This window comes from Hemitrygon akajei, chromosome 8, assembly GCF_048418815.1.
Source record: "Hemitrygon akajei chromosome 8, sHemAka1.3, whole genome shotgun sequence".
NCBI classification, from domain to species: Eukaryota; Metazoa; Chordata; class Chondrichthyes; order Myliobatiformes; family Dasyatidae; genus Hemitrygon; species Hemitrygon akajei.
In genome coordinates this window covers 12,054,114-12,080,636 of record NC_133131.1, presented here as the reverse complement: position 1 = coordinate 12,080,636, position 26,523 = coordinate 12,054,114, and the positions used below count along the sequence as shown (strand labels likewise).

General features: G+C 40.9%; 2 protein-coding genes across 7 annotated transcripts in view; one reads left to right on the top strand and one right to left on the bottom strand.

Moving 5' to 3' along the window:
- Positions 1-26,523, top strand: part of LOC140731641 (neurofibromin) — a 359,419-nt gene that overhangs the window by 248,668 nt on the left and 84,228 nt on the right. For all 6 annotated transcript variants that reach the window (XM_073053261.1, XM_073053258.1, XM_073053260.1 and 3 more), the window contains 4 exons: positions 19,116-19,548; positions 21,037-21,377; positions 24,655-24,857; positions 25,936-26,129. In XM_073053261.1, coding sequence (XP_072909362.1) covers positions 19,116-19,548; positions 21,037-21,377; positions 24,655-24,857; positions 25,936-26,129 — 1,171 coding nt within the window. The remainder of the gene's footprint in view (positions 1-19,115; positions 19,549-21,036; positions 21,378-24,654; positions 24,858-25,935; positions 26,130-26,523) is intronic.
- Positions 10,762-17,508, bottom strand: LOC140731638 (uncharacterized). Its single transcript, XM_073053253.1, has 2 exons — positions 17,395-17,508; positions 10,762-14,581 (listed from the first exon to the last, which is right to left on the bottom strand). Exon 2 carries the CDS (start codon positions 14,562-14,564, stop codon positions 13,353-13,355), a length of 1,212 nt encoding a protein of 403 aa, XP_072909354.1. The 5' UTR covers positions 14,565-14,581; positions 17,395-17,508; the 3' UTR covers positions 10,762-13,352.

The window sequence follows — 26,523 nt, the reverse complement described above, 5'->3', positions numbered from 1 at the left end:
CATTAGAAAATTCCACTCTGTTTTCCATTGCGCATTTTAATTGAAATGTTTTGACTGTACTTATGTTTGTACCTCTGCAGACTTTGTCTAAAAGATTTTTAACCCTCTTTGTATTTAAAATCTATCCCTTGCAAAAACAGAAAACACTGGAATAATTTAGCAGGGCAGGCAGCAGCCATGGCGAGAGAAATAGAATTAACTTTTGAGTTCAAGAGCCCTTTATTAGAAAGAACCCAGGGTCACACAAGAATTTGACTTAATCTGGGTTCTTATACAAACGTTTGTAAGAAGGTCTTCAAATTTACTAGAGTTATGGCCTGACTTGCTGAGTGTTTTCAGCATTTTCCTTGTTTATTTCAGATTTCCAGTATCTGCAAACTTTCAATTTTCTGAGTTATATGTTGGTCCTAATTTAATTTGCATGGTTGCCATTGTATTGATATCCTATGGCCATAAAATAATCTGGATTGATTAATCCAGCAATTTAAAGTATTATCCATTTAAAAAATTACTAGCTCAATGCATGACTTGCTTCAGCCCAAGATCTTAAGGCACAAACTAACGGAGATGGGAGTAGACTCTCACATGGTGGATTGGATAGTGGACTACTTGACAGATAGACCTCAGTATGTGTGGTTGGGAGACTGTAGGTCTGACACGGTGGTCAGCAGCACAGGAGCGCCGCAGGGAACCGTACTCTCTCCGGTCCTGTTCACCCTGTACACATCAGACTTCCAATATAACTCGGAGTCCTGCCATGTGCAGAAGTTCGCTGATGACACGGCCATAGTGGGGTGTGTCAGGAATGGACAGGAGGAGGAGTATAGGAAACTGATACAGGACTTTGTGATATGGTGCAACTCAAACTACCTGCGTCTCAATATCACCAAGACCAAGGAGATGGTGGTGGACTTTAGGAGATCTAGGCCTCATATGGAGCCAGTGATCATTAATGGAGAATGTGTGGAGCAGGTTAAGACCTACAAGTATCTGGGAGTACAGTCAGACGAGAAGCTAGACTGGACTGCCAACACAGATGCCTTGTGCAGGAAGGCACAGAGTCGACTGTACTTCCTAAGAAGGTTGGCGTCATTCAATGTCTGTAGTGAGATGCTGAAGATGTTCTATAGGTCAGTTGTGGAGTGCGCCCTCTTCTTTGTGGTGGCGTGTTGGGGAGGAAGCATTAAGAAGAGGGACGCCTCACGTCTTAATAAGCTGGTAAGGAAGGCGGGCTCTGTCGTGGGCAAAGTACTGGAGAGTTTAACATCGGTAGCTGAGCGAAGGGCGCTGAGTAGGCTACGGTCAATTATGGAAAACTCTGAACATCCTCTACATAGCACCATCCAGAGACAGAGAAGCAGTTTCAGCAACAGGTTACTATCGATGCAATGCTCCTCAGACAGGATGAAGAGGTCAATACTCCCCAATGCCATTAGGCTTTACAATTCTACCGCCAGGACTTAAGAACTTTTTAAAAGCTATTATTAATGCTTTTTGAGATAGTGATTTAGATGCATATCATATTTTTTACTGAGTTAAGTATTGTATGTAATTAGTTTTGCTACAACAAGTGTATGGGACATTGGAAAAAAGTTGAATTTCTCCATGGGGATGAATAAAGTATCTATCTATCTATCTAAAATAGGGCAGCACGGTAGCGTAGTGGTTACCAGCGACCCGGGTTCAATTCCCGCTGCTGCTTGTAAGGAGTTTGTGCCTTCACCCCGTGACCACATGGGTTTCCTCCGGGGGCTCCAGCTTCCTTGCGCAGTCCAAAGACATACCGGTCATTATAAATTGTCCTGTGATTAGGCTCAGATTAAATGAGGGGTTGTTGGGTGGCGTATCTCGATTATGTATTCTGTCTTTCTTAACTTTTCTTTTCAGCTCCCTTCCCCTTTCCCCCCCATTTCCTTCCCCTCCCTCCCTTCCCTCTCCCTCCCTCTCCTTTTCCCTCCTTCTCCCTCTCTCCCCTTCCCCTCCCTCCCTCTCCTAGGGGGAGACAATCTTCAGGCACTAGATGGCTTTCCACGCCTCTTAGTGGTTGGTTAGAGAAATGTGGCTTCCTGTTACACCCATAAGAGCCCGACCATTCTAACTAAAACCATCAGAAACTAACTTTGTTTGTCAGATTCAGGTCAAGTGTACATACAGCTAATACTGAGGCTTGTGGGGATGTTATTCCTGCCTCGTTCAATAACTGGTCCAGGTCAGATGATTTGCTTAAAATGACTATTTTATTCTTGGACAATTGCAATGTTTCTGCGGCATAGCAAATTGTTCTGCAAAGGCCTAGTTTAGAAATAGTTAGTTGCTTGGTTCAAATTTGCATTAAACTTGATTGGGTATTAAATTCACATCATGCAAACCTCTGCATCCCCAGTCTTTATTAGGTTGGATATTAAAGATATTGTAAGTCCATATTTTGCAAGAAAACTATGGTGGTTTTAACAGCGGCATTAAATATACTTTATAGGTAAGAAATTGAAAAATGGTAATGCATGCATTTGGTAGGTCATGCAGCGTAGAGCAAATATTGTTTCAGGAGTGAACTTTACATTGGAACTGGAAGATTTTACTCATTAACTGTATGTAAAGAAAACCTATTTGCTATTTGGTGTGGTTTTACTGTGTGAGAAACATGCATTGAGTAACCTGTAGGTCGTCTGTTGCAAGGGTATAAGCGATGTGGCACCAAATGGAGGGCTCCTTTAAGTAATTACCACAGGTGTGTAAATCTAGATGGGCTCTTTTCTGTTAGAGTGGAAACCAGCTCAATTCAATTATTCTGAATTCTGACTGAGTTTTATTATCGAATTCTGCGTGTACAACTCTGGTATTCGCCTTTTCCAGGTAACCATGAAATGCAGAAAAACCCACAAGAGCCATTGAGAAATGACACCAACCCCCTCCCTGCACAAACAGGAGAAAAAAACAAAACTTGCAAACCCAAAACCCCGCCCCTTCCCTCACACAAAAGCTAACAGATTGCCCAACATGACTCTGCAGCTCCATTTGAGACAAAATTGTCAAAGGGGGAGAAAAATCACTTTGGTCATGTTCCTTTGTATTTGGAAGTTTCAAATACCAGCAATCCTCCTAAAGCATCTAAACCTGCGTCCAGGTTCAACAATCTTTGTCCAATTACAGAAAATCTCCTCCATTTAGCACTTCAGTGTGTAGTTTCCCAGTTAGGGGCCCTAGGCCAGTCATATACAGAAGAGCATGGAATTGCTTGCTTCTGTCACTTCATTCAGTATCCCTGTCACCCAAGTAGGTTTGATAGTCTCATGACCAGGCCCTAACCACCTAAATATTTTCTGGGTTTTTTTGCGTAGGCTTCTGTTATCTCACTTATTATTATCAATAGACAGCTCTTCTGCCTGCCATTGAGGCCTTTGGCGATGTCTTAGAGTGGACCTATTGTTTTTTTCATTCACACTGCAGGCAGCTGGCCACTGTCTAGTTGCTTTCAGTTTGTTAGGCCTCAGACTGTGATCTCATGCAGTCTGGTTCCAGCCTATAGTCGTGTTTACTTCACAAAGTATTCATTGCTCTTCATGTCTCCTCGGAACAATTCCTGATTTAGAATTCCATGTGCAGTCAAGAGTTTGAGACTCCGATTAAGTCATAATCAATCTCTTTGCTAATATTTTCTAACATTCTCAGACTTCTCTGATCATTTATGTGGCGATCTCCAGATATCTGCTACGGTTGAGTACATTGTCCATTGTTCTGTTCTGTCATGGTGGTTTTAACCCTCTACCAACCACAATCCCTGCTTATATACTAAATAAAATTGGACCTGCTGCAATATATCAAATACAAAATATCTAGTGAGCCATTCAGTTTGGGCCATTCCCACGCAAGGATTGGGATGTGCAGTCGCTATGTTTGGTGGATCCTACAAACATTTAAAGTTTAAAAGTTCAAAGTAAAATTTATTACCAGAGCGCATATGTGGAGGCACTAACAATGATCTTTCAAGAATTGATAGATTCTGGCATTGTACAGGGTGACTGGAAAATTGCAAATGGTACTCCGCTATTTAAGAAGGGTGGGAGGCAGCAGAAGGGTAATTATAGACCTGTTAGCCTGGTTGGGAAGTTGCTGGAATCAATTGTTAGGGATGAGATTACAGATTAGCTGCAGGCATATGACGAGATAGGCCAAAGCCAGCATGGTTTCCTGAAAGGAAAATCCTGCCTGACAAACCTACTGCAATTTTTTGAGGAAATTACAAGAAGGGTAGACAAAGGAGATGCAGTGGATGTTGTGTACTTGGATTTTCAGAAGGCCTTTGCAAGGTGCCGCACATGAGGCTGCTTAGCAAGTTAAGAGCCCGTGGAATTACAGGGAAGTTACTAGCATGGGTGGAGCATTGGCTGATCAGTAGAAAACAGAGAGTGGGAATAAAGGGATCTTATTCTGGCTGGCTGCCAGTTACCAGTGGAGTTCCACAGGGGTCAATGTTGGCACCGCTGCTTTTTACGATGTATGTCAATGATTTTGTCTATGGGATTAATGGATTTGTGACTAAATGTGGCGATGATACACAGATAGGTGGAGGAGCGGGTATTGTTGAGGAAACAGAGAGCCTGCAGAGAGACTTGGATAGTTTAGGGGAATGGGCAAAGAAGTGGCAAATGAAATACAATGTTGGAAAGTGTATGCACTTGGGTGGAAGAAATAACGGTCAGACTCTTATTTAGATGGGGAGAGAATTCAAAATGCAGAGATGCAAAGGGACTTGGGAGTCCTTGTGTAGGATACCCTGAAGGTTAACCTCCAGGTTGATTCGGTGGTGAAGAAGGAGAATGCAATGTTGGCATTCATTTCTAGAGGTATAGAATACAAGAGTAGGGATGTGATGTTGAGGCTCTACAGAGCACTCGTGAGACCATACTTGGAGTATTGTGTGCGGTTTTGGGCTCCTTATTTTAGAAAGGATATACTGACATTGGAGAGGGTTCAGAGAAGATTCATGAGAATGATTCCAGGAATGAAAGTTATTTCTGTGGTTAAGAAGGCATATGGTGCATTGGCCTTCATCAACCATGGGATTGAGTTTAAGAGCTGAGAGGTAATGCTACAGCTATATAGGACCCTGGTCTGACCCCACTTAAGGATATGGTGCTCAGTTCTGGCCATCTCACTACAAGAAGGATGTGGAAACTGTAGGAAGGATGCAGAGGAGATTTACAAGGATGCTGCCTGGATTGGGGAGCATACCTTATGAGAACAGGTTGAGTGAACTTGGCCTTTTCTCTTTGGAGCGGCAGAGGATGAGAGATGACCTGATAGAGGTGTATAAGATGATGAGAGGCATTGATCATTTGGATAGTCAGAGGCTTTTTCCCAGGGCTGAAACGGTTGCCACAAGAGGGCATAGTTTTAAGGTGCTTGGAAGTAGGTACAGAGGAGATGTCTGGGGTAAGTTTTTTACACAGAAAGTGGTGAGTGTGTGGAATGGGCTGCCAGCGCTGGTGGTGGAGGCGGATATAATAGGGACTTTTAAGAGACCCCTGGAGATGTACATGGAGCTTAGAAAAACAGAGGGCTATGGGTAACCCTAGGTAAATTCTGAAGTAAGTACATGTTTGGCACAGCATTGTGGGCTGAAAGGCCTGTATTGTGCTGTAGGTTTTCTATGTTTCTATGAAAGGGTTACTCTATCAGGAACGTCTGGCAGCTCTTGGGCTGTATTCCCTGGACTTCAGGAGAATGAGGGGATCTCATAGAAACATTCTGAATATTAAAAGGCCTGTACAGATTAGATATGGCAAGGTTATTTCCCATGGTAGGGGAGTCTAGGACGAGAGGGCATGACTTCAGGATTGAAGGACGTTCATTTAGAACAGAGATGCAGAGAAATTACTTTAGTCAGAGGGTGGTAAATCAGAGGAATTTGTTGCCATGAGTGGCTGTAGAGGCCAAGTCACTGAGTTTATTTAAGGCAGAGATAGATAAGTTGTTGATTAGCCAGGGCATCAAAGGGTATGGGGAGAAGGCAGGGGAGTGGGGATGTCTGGAAGAATGATTGAATGGTGGAGCAGGATCAATGGGCTGAATGGCCTACTTCTGTTCCTTTATCTTATGGTCTTATGGTCTTATTTCATCACATACAACCCTGAGATTCTTTTTCCTGCAGGCATACTTTGCAGATCTATAGAACAGCAACTGTAAGCAGGATCAATGAACAACAAAAAGTGCAAATACAAATATAAATAAATAGCAATAAATAATGAGAGCATGAAATAACAAGATAAACAGTCCTTCAGTTGTGGGAACACCGGAAATAAAATGAGTGCAGTCATCCTCTTTTGTTCAAGAGCCTGATGGTTGAGGGGTAGTAACTGTTCTTGAACCTGGTGGTGCGAGTCCTAAGGCTCCTGTACCTTCTACCTGATGGCAGTAGTGAGAAAAGAACAAGGCCTGGGTGGTGAGGATCTCTGACGATGGATGCTACTTTCCTACGACAGCATTTCCTTTAAATGTACTCAGTGGTTGGGAGGACTTTACCCTTTATGTACTGGGCTGAATCCAGTACTTGTAGGATTTTCTGCTCAAAGGCATTGGTGTTCCCAGCCCAGGCCATAATGCAGCCAATCAGTACACTTTCCACCACACATCTACAAAAGTTTGTCAAGGTTTTGCAACTAATCATGAAGCAGCACGTCATAGATGTTGGAAATCAGAAATAAAAGCAGAGGAAAATGCTGGAAGTACTCAGCATGTCAGGTAGTATCTGTGGAGAGAGGAATGTAGGTATTTTTCCAAAAAGTTCTGATGAAAGATCACTGGTCTGAACTGTTTCCCTCTCTACAGACTTGCTATCTGACTTGCTGAGGTGATTTCTATTTTTGTGTAATTAATCCTTTTATCTTTCGAAGTTCCATGGTTCCAATGATCACTTCTCTTCACATCTTTTCTTGACAGCCTGAGTTTGTGGATGGAAATTGTCCTTCATAAATCTGATTGAAATAGACATTGCAGTCAACATTGTACACATGGACTTTAGCAAGGTCTTTGACAAATGGCTCGCATATAGGCTGGTCTTGAAAGGTTAGATTACATGAGATTGAGGGCAAGCTAGCCTATTGGATACAAAGTAGGCCTGACAGTAGGAGACAGAGGGTGGAGGCAGAAGGTTGTTTTTCAGATTGGACGCCTGTGCCTAGCCATGTGCAGCAGTGATCGGTGTTAAGTCCACTGTTGTTGTGAATGTAGAAATGGTTAGTAAATTTATGGATGACACCAAACTTGGCGATACAGTAAGCAGTGAAGAAGATTGTTGAAGGTTATGCTACCTTGATCAACTGGCCAGTGGGCTGAGGTATGGCAGATGTAGTTGAATGCAGATAAATGTGACATGTTCCAGTTTGGTAAGATGAACTAGAACAGGACTTGGTAGGGATCTGGGGAGTGTTGCAGAGCAGAGAGATTTGTGGGTGCAGGTATATCCTTGAAAGTAGTGACACAGGTAAACAGGATAGTGAAGAAGCTGTTCAGCATGCTTGCCTTCAGTGATCAGGATATTAAATATTGGACCTGTGATGTCTGAGATGTTGGTAAGGTCACTTATGGAATACTGCATACAGATCTAGTCACCTTGTTACAGGAAAGATGTCGTTAAACCGGAAATGGTACAGAAAAGATTTACCAAGGCTAGAGAGATGAGTTATAAGAAAAGGCTGGGACATATTTCCTGGAGTAATAAGCTGAGGGATAACTTTATGGAGGTCTATAGAACAAGGAGTGGCATAGATAAGGTGAATAGCTACAGTCTTTTCCCAGAATAGATGAGTCTACAACTAGAGCCAAAGGTGTAAAATGAAAGGGGAAGGATTTAAAAGGGATCTGAGGGGCAGTTCTTTCATACAGAGAGTGGAGCTGAAGTGGAATAAGCAGCTAGCAGACATGGTGTAATTATAACACCTGAAAAACATTTGGACAGGTACAGTACATGGATAGGAAAGGCTTACAGAGGGATGTGGGCCAAATGCAGGCAGGTGGAGCTAGCTTAGTTAGGCAACTTGATTGGCATGAACTAGTTCAAAGTTCAACGTCCATTTATGATCAAAGTATCTATACATTTTGCAACCATGAGATTCGTCTCCTTACAGGCAGTCACAAAGAACCCATTTTTAAAAATCCAACAATATGGGGGAGGGAGAGGGAGATTGCGCAAACAATCAGAGCAAGCAAACAGCATTCAGAACAAAAATGAATCCATCGAGATGGGTCTGGAGCAGTGGGAGCAGGCCCACAGCCTCAGCTTCAGTGCAGCCAAGAGCGGAGTAATCATTGCATAGCAGTGAGCAGAACCAGTCTGGCCCTCACCTCACGTTCTGACACCCTGCTGGGCCCGGCGTTTAAACTGTCCAAACATCGGGTCATTCCTCGCACAAGGACCTGGGCCCTTTCACATCGATACACTCTGGGCCTGGGCCCTGCTGCCATGTTCCAGCCTGTACCCAATCTTTCCAAATCAGCCCAGCATTTAGATTGATCCAACCCCGCTCTCAGTTTAGGTGAACGGGCTCAGAAACTCCTCTACTCCAGCTTTTCTCCACTTTGCACGCCCCACCTCTGTCTTGAACATGCCTCGACCTCGTTCCAACCACCACTTCTTGGACATACCTCGACCTCGCTCACACCTGCAATACTGATCCTTGAGTCAGCCTTGCCTTCGCTTGCCTACCATAATTTTTATTTTTAACAGAAAAAGTGTTATAAAATATTTGGTTGTATTCTTGCTTTGAGAGCCACCTGCGAGGTTGCTTGTCCTCAGTAGTGCCATCTTAAATGAGAATGCCATGTTTCCATGCTGTAATGTTCTGACACTATGGCTTGGTTCTGTTTTGAGCATCTTGTCAAGGTGGCGCAGGCAGGCAGTGTCGGTGGAGGAAATCTGTTTGTAAATGTTTCACGTAAAGCCCATTTTGCTCACTTCTAAACAAGTCAACAATAACTTGATACTCAACACGAACATGGCCTGCATGGTGCAGCTGAGTGATTGAGATTGGGGGTGATCTTTATTCAGAATAAAGGTGATGGAAGTTCAATATTGTTCAAAATCTATAGGTATATTTCAGAAGTTTAATTGTACAATTTGTTGAAATGTTTTATTTGCAGTTTAGTTTACAAAAAAGTATATATTAGTTGAAAACTACTGAACCATCTGAGCTGCTGAGCCAGTTGAATGGTCGAGTTACTTGCACTATTTTCAGAGTAAATGCAGTAGTTGCATTCTTTAGGTTTAGCACATCAGTCTGATTCAACAAACCCACTTCCTTTTGGCCTAGGGCTTTAAATGGAGCAAATCAGCTTGATTCTTTGATCTAAATGTTTCTTATTGGAAAACTAAGACCTGAGGGGGTTTTGTTTTAACACCGCCTATTTTGTTTTGAGTGAATTTTAGTGGAAGTTTTGTGCATGCCTATATAATAATCTTTTGTCACTTTCAAGACAGCTTCATTGAAACTTGCAAGATATTTGCAGACTGTTTTGATGAAGTGTTTGCCAGTTTTGCAAGTTGCAGGTTTTGGTGATCTTTGGTGTTGAATTTAGCTCCGTTGCTGGGGTAATTCATGTGGCCTCAAATATTCTTCCTGTATACATAAATTTAATGGGAAATTCTGTAAATCCTCATCAGTTTTACCATCAGTTATAAAATATTGTTTTATATTGCTGAATTAAGCCATATCATCTGTAGTTCAACATCAGTAAGAGATAGTGATGGACTAATGGAAGACGAAGCCTGCACTGCTCCCTTTTACAATTGATGGTGAGGACATGGATGTGGTGAGGAACCCCATGTATTAGGGGGTGCACCTGGATGACAGACTTGAGTGGAGCACCAGCACAGAGGCTGTGTGCAAGAATAGCCAGAGTTGCATCTACTTCCTGAGGAGACTGAGGCCCTTTGGAGTATAAAGGCACATGTTCTGCCACTCTGTTGTTGCCAGTATCATCTTCTATGCAGTGATGTGCTGGGGCAATGGCATCAACACGGGTGATGCCTACAGGCTCAATAAACTGATTAGAGAGGCTGGCTCTGTTATGGGAGGCAAACCAGACACACTGGAGGCTGTGGTAGAACAAAGGACCATGTGGAAAATCCTGGCAATTCTGGACAATGTTTCTCACTCTCTGCATGCCACCTTGGCTGAACAGAGGAGCACTTTTAGTCATAGACTAAGACAACTGCACAGTTAAAAAGAGAGTTATATGAATCATTCTTACCCTCAGTCTTTCGGCTCTATAATGAATCAGCCTATAGCCAGGGAAGTGATGACTCCCTCCTGTTACACAGTTTGAGGTAACTTACCGTACTTTCTATTCTTACTTCTCTTCTAATTTTTGTATATCTGTGTATTTGTAATGCTAATGTGACACTGTATCTTCCTGTGAGATCAATAAAGTATCTATCTATTTATATAATGAAGCACCATTAATATAGAAAATCATCCTAAAGTTCTTCACAGGCCAAAATGTTCCTTTACTTAAAATATTGATTTGCATTTGTTGACTTGCTTTTCAGTCTCTTCAAATTCTGACGCTAGCTGTGGTTTTCCAAAAGTTTTTTTTTTGTATATTTTCACATTAAAATGTGTCACATCTTTTTAAAGCAATTGTTTTTTTTTTTAAAAACTTTATACTGTAATTGTGTATGCATCCCAACCGGACAGACTTGTGCTTGCCCCTCCCAGGTCACACTTCAATTAGACGTGCAAATGCCATACAAAACAACAACAATATTGTTTTTGCAACTTTATTTTGCTCATTTAACAAAACAGCTTTTCTTTGTAAAATGCACTTTTTGGCTTCTCTAAGTAGTGAGTAAAATAAGTGGCAATATTCCTAGTTTTAAGTTAAAATAATAGAAAAGCAAGTACACTTACCTAACCATCCAGAACTATTCTAAGATTAATTCTCTGTGCTGTCAGCTGCTCTCATTCTTGATTCTAACACATTGAACATATTTATATTCATGGCAATCTAGTCTCTGCCAAGATTAACTTGGATATTGTTTTGGAATTATGGAGAAATGATTTAGAATGTTCAAGATCTATGACAGTGAGAAGTGTTACTTGTGTTGGACTAAGGAAAATCTTTGCACAGTGAGTAAATCCTTGTGAACTAAGAAAAAAATACTGGCTTTTGAGAAATATTTGGATGTAAAATAAGTAATGGGGTTTTATAATCTTTCTGGATGGATGGACTGCGGTAACTTATGCAATTATGATTATGCCCTTAATTTTATGGATGTGATGTTAGTTTATCATTCTGCAGTTTACAAAAGGAACACAAAGTTATCAGTTCAACTTTTTTTTTTAAAGCTATGCATGGTCATCATTATTAGTGAACAGTTCAAGGAGATTATTTTATCTTGAACAAATATTCAGGTATATTACTAAGAATATTTTTGAAATTTCAAATGTTTTGAATTGGAAAATTTCATAACTATTGCTTCGGTTACCTATAACTAACAGAGAACTCAAATTGAAATAGAATTTTCACGTGGGTTATTAGATTCTGAGTGAAGAAAAATGTTTATATTTTCCATAGATGCTGCCTGACCTGCTGAGGTCATCCAGCATTTTGTGTGTGTATCTTACAGGAGCTCCCAGGTTGCATTCAACCCAACATGGGTATAAAATTTACTTATTCTCATATTCTTATGGAAATTTGAATTTTCAGTTGAGGTATAGATTATGTATCCAAACAGTCAATATGTCTTTACAGATGTTACCTGGTCTTCCAGCATTTTCTGTTTTGACTAGGGAAGGTTCAGACATCGTAGGAATCTTTTATTTATAGTTAGCTAAATAGTGCCACAATAGCATGACACTATTACATCTTGGGCCATGGGAGTTGGAAATTCAGTTCCAGCTTCCTCAGTAAGAAGTTTGCATGTTCTTGCTATGAGTGCATGGGCTTTCTCTGGGTGCTCCGGTTTCCTCCCACATTCCAAAGACAAGTTAGTAGGTTAATCGGTCATTGTAAATTGTCCTGTTATTGGGCTCGGGTTAAATAGGTGGGTTGCTGGGCAGTGTGCCTAATTTGCCGGAAGAGCTTGTTCTCTACTGTATCTTGAGATAAAATAAAATGTGTGGCCATCAAATACTGGATGGACATTTACAAAACACATAGATAAATGCCAATAAATTGGTGGAGCCTTTGCTAAGTAGTTGGGAATATGGATGCCACTTATTTTGGGATTCACGTGTTCACATGCGGTCGAGTATTATCCCGTTTTTTTCTGTCTCTCCCACTACCCTAAATTTATTCAACTGAATCCAATTGGAACGCAGAGCAATTTGAGACCAAGCAACCTGAAATAACAATGGCCTATCCGTAAAGTGCCTCACTCAGTTAATATTTCCACTTATTGTACAAAGACTTTCCTGGAGCAATAAAGACATGGGAACCATACTTAAGTTCTTGAAAATCTAATAACCTCCCATGTTGAAAACCTGAAACATTGTTCTGAAGTAAGTTCCTCGGCGTGCAGCGTTAACTCTGTTTCGCTGTCGACTGATGCTCCAGGATCTGCTGATTTGTTTCTGCATTTATCTTGAGACAGTGTCCTTAAGCTACAATGCACATACACAACTGATTGTCAAGTGGTTTGGAATTTTATAAGATCCTGTACAAAATAGTTTATCTTATTACTTTATTCTTATACTGCACAGTATAGGTGTCTTTCTTACAAAAAAAAAAGGAAAACTGCAAACAGAAACATTCCACTGTGTCTTCTAAGTTCATTTTCCTTTGATCCCTGCCAGATTTCTGATAGGAATCAATGCAAAGTGATTATTATTATTATTATTAAATGTTATTACAGGTTTGCCAAGCCAATTTTGTAACCTCTTTTTTCAGTTAAACTTTTCACCCACATTCTGATCACTTAGAATAGATAGATAGATACTTTATTCATCCCCATGGGGAAATTCAACTTTTTTTTCCAATGTCCCATACACTTGTTGTAGCAAAACTAGTTACATACAATACTTAACTCAGTAAAAAATATGATATGCATCTAAATCACTATCTCAAAAAGCATTAATAATAGCTTTTAAAAAGTTCTTAAGTCCTGGGATGTGGGAATCTGGAGTTGTGCAGTTATTTATGAAAGTAATCAGAAGGCATATTCCTCAGGATGTGGATAAGTGACTCTTGATAATTTGACTAAATTTCTTTTGTGGTAAATATGTACATTAACACTTGCTAACAAATAATGAGTTTCCACAGAGGTCAGTCTCCTTTGCCAGGTTTCTCAGCTAACTTTATCAGTTTTATGCCCCAACTGGACTTCAGCTTTGAGGCCCTGAGAGAGCTAGGCTCTAGGCTACATCCTCCGCTTTCAAAGGTTTGACTTCTTCAATTGTGACATTGCTTTCTGCTGACTCTTCTGGCATTTGCGGAACACCATTCGACCAGAGGCTGGCTGTTTTAATGAAGTCAGAATTGCTTCTTACCGACCTTTTTCTCAGTCTTTTCTTGAGAATTGATGCTTGATAGGCGAAGGCAATTGCCAATACCAACAGAATTGTGCAAACAACGATTAATATGCCTATGATAAGTAACAAAATGTAAGAACTAAAACTTGCGACCTTCTGTTCAGTGGTACCAAGTAGATTAAAGGTATTCGTAGAATGGATTTTCTTAATGCTACCAAGTAGTTTAGGGGTATCCATAACATACTCTTCCTCAGTGGTATCAAGTAGTTCAGGGGCATCTGTAACATACTCTTCCTCAGTGGTATCGAGTAGTTCAGGGGCATCCGTAACATACTCTTCCTCAGTGGTATCGAGTAGTTCAGGGGCATCAGTTACATACTCTTCCTCAGTGGTTTCGAGTAGTTCGGGGGCATCCGTAACATACTCTTCCTCAGTGGTATCAAGTAGTTCAGGGGCATCCGTAACATACTCTTCCTCAGTGGTATCAAGTAGTTCAGGGGCATCCGTAACATACTCTTCCTCGGTGGTATCGAGTAGTTCAGGGGCATCTGTAACATACTCTTCCTCAGTGGTATCGAGTAGTTCAGGGGCATCTGTAACATACTCTTCCTCGGTGGTATCGAGTAGTTCAGGGGCATCTGTAACATACTCTTCCTCAGTGGTATCAAGTAGTTCAGGGGCATCCGTAACATACTCTTCCTCAGTGGTATCGAGTAGTTCAGGGGCATCTGTAACATACACTTCCTCAGTGGTATTGAGTAGTTCAGGGGCACCTGTAACATACACTTCCTCAGTGGTATCAAGTAGTTCAGGGGCATCCGTAACATACTCTTCCTCAGTGGTATCGAGTAGTTCAGGGGCACCTGTAACATACACTTCCTCAGTGGTATCAAGTAGTTCAGGGGCATCTGTAGCATGCGTTTCCTCGGTGGTGTCAAGTAGTTTGGTAGCATTGGTAACATACTTCTCCTCAGTGGTACCAAGAGGTTTGAGATGATTGGTGAAATTAGTTGCTAGAGCCACAAATGCACTGTTCAAAGCAAGAAGCAAGATTCCAGCTCTTACCAAGAAAGCCTTCTTTGAGTGTCGATCCATTATTGCTGGGATTTCACCTGTCAATGAATAGAAAATAATTTGTGTTTTGTATCTGTCTGTTTTAAACTAAAGAATTGGAAAAATAGTAAATAGGCATTTAATCATTAGCCGTAGTAAACTAATTGTTTCCTCCAATTATTTGAATTAACTATTTGAAAATGTTTAGTCTCCAGCCTTTTGCTGGGTGTAAATGACACTCAGTGGCCACTTCATTAAGTGCACCTGTACACTGGCTCGTTAATGCAAATATCTAATCAGCCAATTATGTGGCAGCAACACAATGCATAAAAGCATGCAGAAATGGCCAAGACGTTCAGTTGTTCAGACTAAACATCAGATTGTGGAAGAAATGTTATCTAAGTGAATTTGACCATGGAATGATTGATGGTGCCAGATGGGGTGGTTGAGTATCACACAAACTGCTGATCTCTTGGAATTTCCATGCACAACAGTGTCTAGAGTTTACAGAGAATGGTGCGAGAAGCAAAATACATACAGTGAGAGGCAGTTCTGTGGCCTTGTTAAAGAGAGAGGTCAGAGGAGAATACATTCAAGCTGATAGCAAGACAACAGCAACTCAAATAACCTGACATTACAATGGTGGTGTGCATCTCTGAACACACAACACATCAAACCTTGAAGTGGATGAGCTACAGCAGGAGAAGACTGCATCGGATTCCTTCCCTGTACCTAATAAAATGGGCACTGAGGATATTTCAGCTTTCTTTATTGAGAACCCAAGGGGAGCAGTGTTTGTATTCTTTCTTGAGCCTCATCTCAAGATTGTCAAACCTTGGTTGGGTGCCACAACGAACTGGTTATTAGTGTGTAAACCTGCATGCTGGGGTCACCATGGCGTGCTGGTGCTGCTTCACAGCTCCCAGGACCCAAATCTGATTCAGTCTTTACGTATTCTTCTGGTGACCATGTGAGTTTCTCTTAGATTCCTCCCATATCTCAAAGGAGCACTGGTTGCTGTAAATTTCCCTTTGATGTAGGTGAGTGGCAAGATGATATTGATGGCCCCGTGAGAGAGAAGGTGCAGGTGTACAAGGGAACAGGAGAGGGAACTGTTCAGAGCTAGAATAGACTGAGCTAACTGAAATACTGCTTCTGTCAAACTAACTAAGAATACAGAAGATCTTTAAGTCCCACACCACTAGGTTCAGGAACAGTTACTTATTATTTAGTGATACAGAGCAGAACAAGTACCACGGGGCATATAGCCCAGCAGTCCACCTACTTAACACTTGCCTACTCATAGGACAGCCAGTTAACCTACTAACCTCAAACTGAACGTGTCTGATACAGTTACCAATAAGTGGAGAATTAATTATTATTTTACCTACCACAAGCAACTTTCAGATTGTTAGGGCAACATTTTTGAAATGTACAGTAATTATTAAAACTTGTAAATAAAATTTATCTATACCAGTGGATAGTCCAACTTTTAGCACTAAAAGCAGTACATTAAACACAAATCGAATTTACATTCAGTATAACAAAAATAGGAAGATGCATTATATTTGCAGTTCTATAGTTAAATGTAAAGTTAAGATTTAAAGATGAACTTTATTTGTCACATATACATTGAAACATTCAACACAGAAGGATGTGCTGGTGGCAACTCGCAAGTGTGGCTTTGCTTCCAGCAACAACACTGCATGTTCACAGCTTCCTAACTCATATGTCTTTGGAATGTAGGAGAAAACCAGAGCACCTGGAGGAAAATGCACACAGTCAAGGGAGAACGTACAAACTCCTTTTGGACAGTGGTGGGAATTGAAATTGTTTCTTTCTTTCCTCTCTTTTCTATAAGTGTATACCTCAGATAAATATTATGTGGAGATTTGTGGCAAATATGAATATATGATATATAAGTACAGTATCTGAAATACATCTTATGGAAATGTTTGATGATGAATTTCAATAAAAAATAAATTACAAAAATAAAAGAAAAAAAATAAATTGTATTGCTGGACACTACTTAGAATACACTTGAGCCAAGTTGTTTGGCAAAACATGGATGAAGGATTGTGTAGTCTTGTGAATATTGTGTCAAGTTACAAGGCAGTTGATAACCTAACTATCTGTTCTGTATCTGCCCCAATAACGGTGAACATCAAGAAACTAGTTTTACACACAGCCACAGATTATTTTCCTTTCAGCACTTGGTTTAATTTTGAGTCCCTCCCACTCCTGGAAACTTTAAACTTCGCAAATAATTTAAATGGAATGGAAATATGTGGTAAGATTGACACAATATTCACAAGACTACACAATCCTGTCACCCATGTTTTTCCAAGCAACTTGGCTCAAGTGTATTCTAAGTAGTGCCCAGCAATACAATTTCTTTTTTTTCTTTTTTTTATATGAGAACGGGGTAAAATATAGAAAGGATGTTTGCCAGCAGAGTTTGACTAGCATCACTGGAACATTAGAATATGTGAGAATAGAACATGTTCAGCAATTTTTGTTTGCCACAGAAACCAAACAAGATGTTTCAAATAAAAATTCCCTTCAAATTGAAAACGCTGCATCAAAAAATGATTTGCATTTCCATATTTCTGCTTCCATTCTAAAGCTGCAGCCTTCGTGGTTAGCTTTTACCAAAGCAATAAATCAACCGAATTTCTCTTAAATTTTCTCTTACTCGTCTTGGTTGAAAGCAGAAACAAAAATTTCCTTCAGTTCTACAAAATGTATATATACCACAAACCTGGGGGGACCGGTGAAAGACTTCAGTCTTTACCAACTCATTGAAAAAGTCCAATCGCGAGATTGAGTATGTCGAATTATTTTAACACAATGAAATAAATCTGTAACTTACCTTTTCAAGTAGCTGTAGATCACCTCTCCTTATCAGTTAGGAGTATTCTGAAACACACTTTTGCCCAATTGATGTTCAAGGTAATGACCTCATTGATGTTGATGTAGATTGTAAATTTAAAATACTGAATTATACTGAATTTGTTGCAACACTACATTCGATACTGATGACGTTGATCAACCACAAAGGATTGGGCCATTTCCTATTCAGTAAGTGTGCTCTTTCTAAATAGAGGTACTTGGCAATTTGGAAAGTAGCCTCAGTGCCTTTTTTCTAAAGCAGAACAAGGATATTTTGTTGTTGTTTATTTGGACAAGTAGAGGAAAGGTGTTATGAGTGACAAATGGATGAAGAATAAAATACAATTTGGAAGCCTTTTTTTTTAAAGTTGCAGCCCTTGCTGGAATGGGTATTTGTTGGAATAGATGAAAATATGTAGGAATGGGAAGCTAAAGATAAAAATCAAGCCTTGAAGGCCAATTACAAGATTTAGCCAAGAAACAAAATGTATACATAAATGAAATGTATACATAAATTGTGAAAATTGACATATTTTCATAGATAATAGCCATACAGTACAATTGAAACTTAAAAACTAATAACAAAATTTATTACTTAAGTTATGGCTAATATGAGAGGACATAGTTTTAAGGTGATTGGAGGGAAGTATATGGGGGATATCGTAAGTTTTTTATACAGAGAGTAGGGGGTGTATGAAACACACTGCCAGGATGCTGGCAGCACATTTGTTGGGCCAAATAGCCTAATTCTGTTCCTGTGGTCTTATGGTAGAGGCAAATACATTAGGGACATTTAAGATACTCTGAGACAGACACGTGGATGATAGAAAAATGGAGGCTTATGCGGGAGGGAAGGGTTAGATTGATCTGAGAGTAGGTTAAAGGTCAGCACAACATTGTGGGCCGAAGGGCCTGTATTGTTCTATGTTCTAATTTAACAAATGTGCACATCTTGCTTTGAAATTGTAAATGGGCGGTCAACTATGCTGTTTCACAGATCAAAAGCCGCACCAGATGCAGTTGCTAAAAAAACCCACCAAAAATATGATATGCCAGAAAGAAGGAAGTTTATAAGTAGTGGTTAAGTTAAACCCCTAATTCTGTAAGAGGTAGTTATGGGAATAAAAAACATCTAAGTTTGCAGAATGGTTTGGTTAGACCAAAACTTGATGAGCCAAGCATTCTGTTGGTGTCCGACTGATTTTCATTTTGCTGTGTAGGAAAGTTAGCTATTAATTGTGAATAATTTTCATTGCGTTACCAATTCCAAACAAAATTGATTATGTTGTTATAGTTGTTTGACTGATGTATCTGGTTTATTTTGATTCTCATGCTTTTGGACCACATGGTATGCAGAGTCTCCGAGTGAAACCAGAATAGTAATCACTGCTCCATTCCTTTAAAATAAATGGTACCTAGAAGTACTTGAGTATTACTCTTAAGTGTCTTCATTATATATGTAGTGCTGGAGGAATTCAGCAGCCCGGCAGCTTCTATGGAAAGGAATAAGCAGTCGATGTTCCCGGCCAAGGCTCTTCCACCAATCTTGATATCTCTGAATGGTAGAATGTTCTGTGTGTGAGTGTGTGTGTATGGTGTTATCTTCAATAGAACTTTTGTAGACAATGTATTTGCTTGTTTGCTAAAGTGATTTTGTTTTCCCAAACAGGATTTATTCACCTGATCATTTACCTCTTACAGGTTTAAGACTGGGCAGATAAATGGTGACTTGCTTATCTATCACGTCCTCCTAACTCTGAAGCCATATTATGCCAAGCCATACGAGATTGTTGTGGACCTAACCCATGCAGGACCCAGCAACCGTTTCAAAACAGACTTCCTTTCCAAATGGTTTGTAGTTTTCCCTGGAGCGGCCTATGAAAACGTGGCTGCGGTCTACATCTACAACTGCAACTCCTGGGTGAGAGAGTACACGAAGTATCATGAGCGTCTTCTCACTGGACTCAAGGGGAGCAAAAAGCTTATCTTCATTGATTCACCTGGTAAGCTTGTGGAGCATATTGAGCCAGATCATCAGAAGCTTCCTGCTGCCACTCTGGCGCTGGAGGAAGATCTCAAAGTTTTTCACAATGCTCTAAAACTGGCTCATAAGGACACCAAGGTTTCCATCAAGGTAGGAAATTCTTCCTTCAGTGTACATTCCTGGTAGGAATATCAAGTCAGGTGGTATTGTGCTGCAAGTTACTATGGTTGAAATATCCAGGAGCTAAGGAAATAATGACAGGCTGGATAAACATTGGTTGTTGTTTCCCTTTTTCTTAAGCATCTGAGGCAGAGGGGAAGCCCAATAGAAGTTCGTAAAGTAACGAGAGGCGTAGATGGGATAGACAGTCAGAATCCTTTTTTCCTCCTGAGTAAAATGTCAAATGCTAGAGGGCATGCCTTTAGGGTAAGAGGGGAAAAGTTTAAAGGACATGTCCAGGGCAAGGATTTTTACATACAGAGCGGTAGTTGCTTGGAAAAAGCTGTCTGGGACAGTGGTGGAAGCAGATGCGATACGGACAGACACACGAATGTGTAGGGAACTGAGAGATATCGATCAGGCATAAAAAGTTGATTTAATTTAGCACTGTGCTAAGTGTTGACATCATGGGTCGAAAGGTGCTGTATTATTCTATGTCCACTACCCTTACCTCTACTTGGCACAATCTGCCCCATCATTTTTCAATCCTTTCAGTCCATCTATCACCTACTGGCCTCTGTCTCAGCTCTCCTTTATAATGGCCATCTGACTCCCCTCTCCACTCCCAGGTCAAAAACACAGTTTTGACCTGATACGTTGACATTTTAATCAGGAAGTTATTGGTCACCGTAGGTGGGAGGGACTGATGGTCCTTTCACGAATTTCTTACTACTGGTCAGATTGGGGATTCTGAAGCTTGGGGAGGTACAGCTTATCTGAGAGCAGGACTTAATTCTTGAGAGAGGAGTACTTGAATTGTAAAGTAAAATCTACAGCTTGAAATGCAACTACTGTACTGTAGATAAGCAAAATAATTATTTTCCCTCTCCATAATAAGGTTTGGTGACACAAGACCCAAAATCTATATATACCTAAATTTAACATGGTCAAAAAAGTGCATGTTTGAAAAAGAAAGTGAAAGTTAAGTTTGCTTTCCTTATTGGCTAAGGGCATCCAAAAGGTTGCTATACATCAGATAGGCACAGGGGTGACACAGTCGCACAGCGCTGTTACAATGCCAGTGATGTGGGTTCAGTTCTGCCACTGTTTACAAGAAGTTTGTACATTCAAGGTTATTTAATGTCATTTCCAATGTACAAGAATAAAGCAGAACCAAAAAAATGGTTACTCCAGATCGACATTCTCCCCATGATCCCATGGGTTTCCTCCAGGTGTACTGATTTCCTCCCACAGTGCAAAAACGTATGGGTTAGTTGGCTAATTGATCAGTTTGGTGTACTTGGGCAATGCAGGCTCATTGGGCAGAAGGGCCGTTACCGTGCTATATCTCTTAAAAAAAATTAACATCAGAGTTTTTATTGAAACACCATTGAAAAATGCTCTGCAAATGTTGATAGTGTTCTACTTACTATGTTTGTGGCCCAAAGTTTTAGCTCCATCTTTTTCCTTATAAACTAGGTGGGATCCACTGCAGTTCAGGTGACGTCAGCAGAGCGGACCCGGGTGCTTGGCCAATCTGTGTTTCTGAACGATATTTACTATGCTTCAGAAATAGAGGAAATTTGCTTGGTAGATGAAAGCCAGTTTACGTTAACTATTGCCAATCAAGGCACTCCTCTAACGTTCATGCACCAAGAATGCGAGGCAATCGTCCAATCTATTATCCATATAAGGACACGCTGGGAATTGTCACAGCCAGACTCCATCCCACAGCACACTAAAATAAGACCAAAGGATGTTCCAGGAACCCTGCTGAACATAGCACTTCTGAATCTTGGGAGCTCTGATCCAAGCTTGCGGTATGTTATGTCTCCTTTGGATTATCTGACTTAACACTGCTAAGTTCCAGGAGTTTGAAAAGTCCAATATGTTTTAAATAGTTCCAAAAAGGAAATTATCTACAATGTGAATTTTATGCTATTTCTCCATTACAGTTCATGTTCATATATGTGAATGCTTTCTGTTACCAATGATGTTACTCTTTTGTCTTGGTAGGATACATTCAGTGGCCATTTTATTAGTTATAGACATAGAACCCGGCGTGTTCTTCTACTGCTTCAAGGTTCGATGTGTTGTGTATTCAGAGGTGCTCTTCTACACACTACTGTTGTAATGTGTGGTTATTTGAGTTACTGTTGCCTTACTGTCAGCTTGAAGCATTCTGGCCATTCTCCTCTGACCTCTCTCATTAACAGGGCATTTTTTGCTGACAAAACTACCTCTCGCTGGATTCACAAAATGCTGGTAGAACACAGCAGGCTAGGCAGCATCTATAGGGAGAAGCGCTGTCGACGTTTCGGACCAAGACCCTTCATCACGTGTATTGTTTGAATTTCCAGCATCTGCAGATTTCCTCGTGTTGTCTCACTGGATTCTATTTTTTTGTTTTTCGCTCCATTCCCTGTAAACTCTAAGAGACTATGCGTGAAAATCCCAGGGCAGCAGCAGTTTCTGAGATATTCAAACTACTCCATCTGGCACCAAAAATCATTCCACTGTCAAGGTCACTTGGATCACATTTCTTCCCCACTCTGATGCTTGGTCTGAACTGCAAAGGAACCTCTTGACCATGTCTGCTTGCCTTTATGCATTGAGTTGTTGCCACATGGTTGGCTGATTAGATATTCGCATTAGTGAAAAGGTGCACAGGTGTACCTAATAGAGTGGCCACTGAATGTATGTTATGGGTTATGGGGAGAAAGCAAGAGAAAATAGTTGAGAGGGATAATAAGTTGGTCAAGATGGAATGACAGAACAGACCTAATGGGTTGAATTGCCTAATTCTGCTCTTATAAAAAAAAGTTACCTCAAACAGTCCAACAGGAAGTCATCACTTCCCCATCTATAGATTGACTCATTATAGAACCCAATGGCCGATGGTGAGAATGACCACGTATGTCTCTTTTTAGAGCAGTGCAGTTGTCTTAGTCTTTTACTAAAAGTGTTCCTCTGTTCAGCCAAGGTGGCATGCAGATGGAGAAAAAACAAGAGCTGCAGAATAGATTTCAGTATTGTTAGAATCTGGGCCCCAAAAGTATATTGGAAATTACCGAATGAAGAATCTCGTGTGAACTTGAATGTGTTTTTCTTTTTTGACAGCATATATGGACAGTATCTTTACTATCAGGAAAAAACACTTCTTACTGATAAGCTATAAATAGAGGTGACGGTCACATGATCTTCATCTGTATTATTATAAAGGACTGATAAAAATGTGTAGGTTTTACCTGTCCCAACCTGCGGCCCACGGACCCCTTGCTTAATATAACTGGTCCATGGCATAAAAAAGGTTGGGAACCCCTGATCTAGAAGCATCATCTGAAATAGATTTCAAATTTAATCAGTCCTTTATATGAGCATTAAAATAAGTAGTTTAGATCTATTCATATGTCCAGGTAGTTGCTTTAAGCTAAAGTGCTGCTTTATCATATGGACACCATCGACTTGGCTGAAGTATTCTAAAGAATCTGACTTCTACACAACGAAACATAAAAAGAAAGGAAAGCATGACTGGCTCAGCCAAATGAGCTCAGTCTGTCTCTGAGTTGGCAAAATTATCTCACTGCTGTCATAAAATCCATCTGTCAGAACCAGCATTTGAGTTGGTTGAGGGTACATCCTGAAAAATGCTTAATTTTCTAAAATGTAACTGAAGAATTGTATAAATTTCTATTCTGTAATTAGATCCAATACATTACGTTCATCGCATTTATTCCTTCTGAGATTTTATTAATCTAGCTTTCACTGTAAACCACCCATAACGTGCTCACTATCTGCTTTTCATGCATCTGGTCACCATTTCAAACTTACTGTTTAATGCGGGCGCGTTCCTTGCTGGAACTGTTTGTTCAATTTGAATGAGTGGGTGAGAGGGGGAAGAATGAGCATGTCATTGAAAAGAATAGTGAAGATGCAGTGGTCAAGACAAAGGAAAGTATGGTGGAAAAGGAGGCGAAAGTAGCAGGCAGTGTGAATCAATAAGAGAAGGTAACTTGCTACCAGGTTGTTGGGTATAGGGCCACCAACATGGTGGAAATGCAAAGCCAATACACACAAATTGCTGGAGGACCTCTGCAGCAGTATCTATGGAAAAGAGTAAACAATCGACATTTCGGGGTGAGACCCTTCATCAAGGAGAAAAAGAGGGGAAGTCAGAGTAAGAATTTGGGGGAGGGGAGGAAGGAGCACAAGGTGATGGGGGGGGGGAGGGTTGAGGTAACGAACTGGAAAGTTGATTGGTGAAAGAGATAAAGGTTCGGAGAAGAGGGAATTTGATAGGAAAGGACCACAAGGCCATGGAAGAAAGAGAAGGAGGAGGAGCACTGGAAGGATGTGATGGTCAAGTAAGGAAATTAAGGTAAGAGAGGGGAACAGGAATGAGGAATGGTGAAGGAAAAGGGTGAACAATTACCAGAAGTTCAAGAAATCGATGTTCATGCCATCAGGTTGGAGGCTACCCAGACGGAATATAAGGTATTGCTCTTCCACTCGGAGCGTGGCCTCATCGTAGAGGCCGTGGGCCGACATGTTGGAATGGGAAGGGGAAGTAGAATTGAAATGGGTGGCTACTGGGAGATCCCGCTTTTTCTGGCGGATGGAGCGTAGGTGCTCGGCAAAGCTGTCTCCCAATCTATGTCGTGTCCCACCAATAAAGAGGAGGCCACACTGGGAGCACAGACTGTTTTACTCTTTTCCATAGATGCCGCCTGGTCTGCTGAGCTCCTCCGGCATTTATGTGTGTGTTGTTGGGTACAGGGATAGACTTGTTCCTTTGTGAAATGGAAAACAACTTTGTGATGTGACATTCATATGAGTCACCTGTATAATAAGAACCTTATTTTGACTTGTGCAGGGGCGATCACGGGCAACAGTTAAGAGTACCTGCGTCTTCCTCTTGTCATAACCCACTGGTGTATATTTGTTGCTTTGAATAGGTTACAGTGAGTTTGATTATAGAATGGATGTTCTCAAACTGAGGAGAAAAATACCTGGAGCCGGTGTTGAGCGATGTGCTCCTGCAATATTTTACTTTAACACAGTTCTGAATTTCATATCAATGTTTGTGTTTTCCCTTAGATCTGCTGCCTATAATCTCCTGTGTGCCTTAACATGCACCTTCAATCTGAAAATTGAGGGTCAGTTGCTGGAGACATCTGGACTCTGTATCCCTGCAAACAACACGTTATTCATTGTCTCCATCAGTAAAACATTGGCAGCAAATGAACCCCACCTGACACTGGAGTTTCTTGAAGAATGCATCTCGGGCTTCAGCAAATCCAGTAAGCATTCGTTTGTTTTGAAAACTTGCTGATTTCTTATTGCAGTTGAAAACAAGTGGGTGATGGACTGGGAAAAGTATTGGACTTCTACCTGAAGGCCAGACTAGTGAAACTTCGATGCTTGAAATACACTTTCCATAATTCCTTTCACCCACTTTCCCCATTCTGATTTCTTTGAGAAATGTATTGGAGAATGCTCTGTTATGAATTTGCTGCCAATTTACAATTCAATGTCTTTGGATGAGTAAAGCAAGTACCAGGATTTATTTCATTCTGTGAAGATGTTGGAAATTATCTCCACGGATGCTGCCTGACCTGCTGAGGGTATTCAGCATTTCATAAAGACATGAGATACTGCAGATGCTGGAAGTTGAGAGAGAGAGACACACACACACACACACACACACACACACACCCCCCCCCCCCCCCCCCCCCCTTTCTGGAACCAGGGTCAGTGTCTCAAATGCAGCTACTGAAGATGTGTGGCAGCTTATTGGTAGAGCAGAAGGCAAAAATATGAATCAAAACATTACTGTTAACACCTTTTCTGAAAAAACTGTGGTCAGATATCACCGCACATAATGACAAAAGCAAGCCAGAGGCAAAGCTGATTCAAGGGATGGACCGCACCAGAATGCAACAATGTGATCAAGAGACGGCCGCAGAGTTGTTATCATCATAGCTGTTGGAGTGAACGATTTAGAGAGGAGTCGATGTAGAGGAGTTTCGATGCCTGTCCACCTAACCCAAGTACAAGGTTGGATCTCTCCAAGCGCTGAGCCGATTTGTTGAGGTCGAGAACGGCTTCGGGCTGTGCGGTCCGGGTGTGTCTTTGCTCTGGGGCATCCAGAGAGTGGTAAATCTGCTCTAGAGGGCTCAGTCACTGCACATGGGAACTCGTGTGGGAATTGTAACTGAACAGATTTTCATCTAAAGTTACCTGTAAACCGGCATAAGAACAAACTACACAAACCAAATCTACTACTAAATGCAGACTGAGATGGAGTGATTCGCATTTCATGAAGAAAGTGACCTGGATGTATAAGTTTCCAAATTTAACTGGCTCTCTTTGTTGCAGGTATTGAGCTGAAGCATCTTTGTCTGGAATACATGACACCCTGGTTGTTGAACCTAGTTCGCTTCTGTAAGCACAATGACGACGCCAAACGGCAGCGGGTTACCGCCATCCTGGACAAGCTGATCACAATGACGATTAACGAGAAGCAAATGTACCCTTCCATCCAGGCGAAAATCTGGGGCAGTCTTGGCCAGGTACCACTGTGATTCTTTTGAAATACCGCCAGATTTACTCATTCACAATCATATAACCATATAACAAGTACAGCACGGAAACAGGCCATTTCAGCCCTTCTAGTCCGTGCCGAACACTTATTCTCACCTAGTCCCACCGACCTGCACTCAGCCCATAACCCTCCATTCCTTTCCTGTCCATATACCTATCTAATTTTTTTTTTAAATGACAAAATCGAACCTGCTGGAAGGTCCATGCAACGGTCGAGAAGTTTCCATGCCTTTCCTAAAAGAAATAAGCTTATGTGCTTTCCATATGGCAGCCAAATGTCATATCTGATACATGCACCTGAGTTTAAGGGCTTTATTCCTTGACAACTAGATTTAATCTGCATTGCTACATCAGATTTTCCAT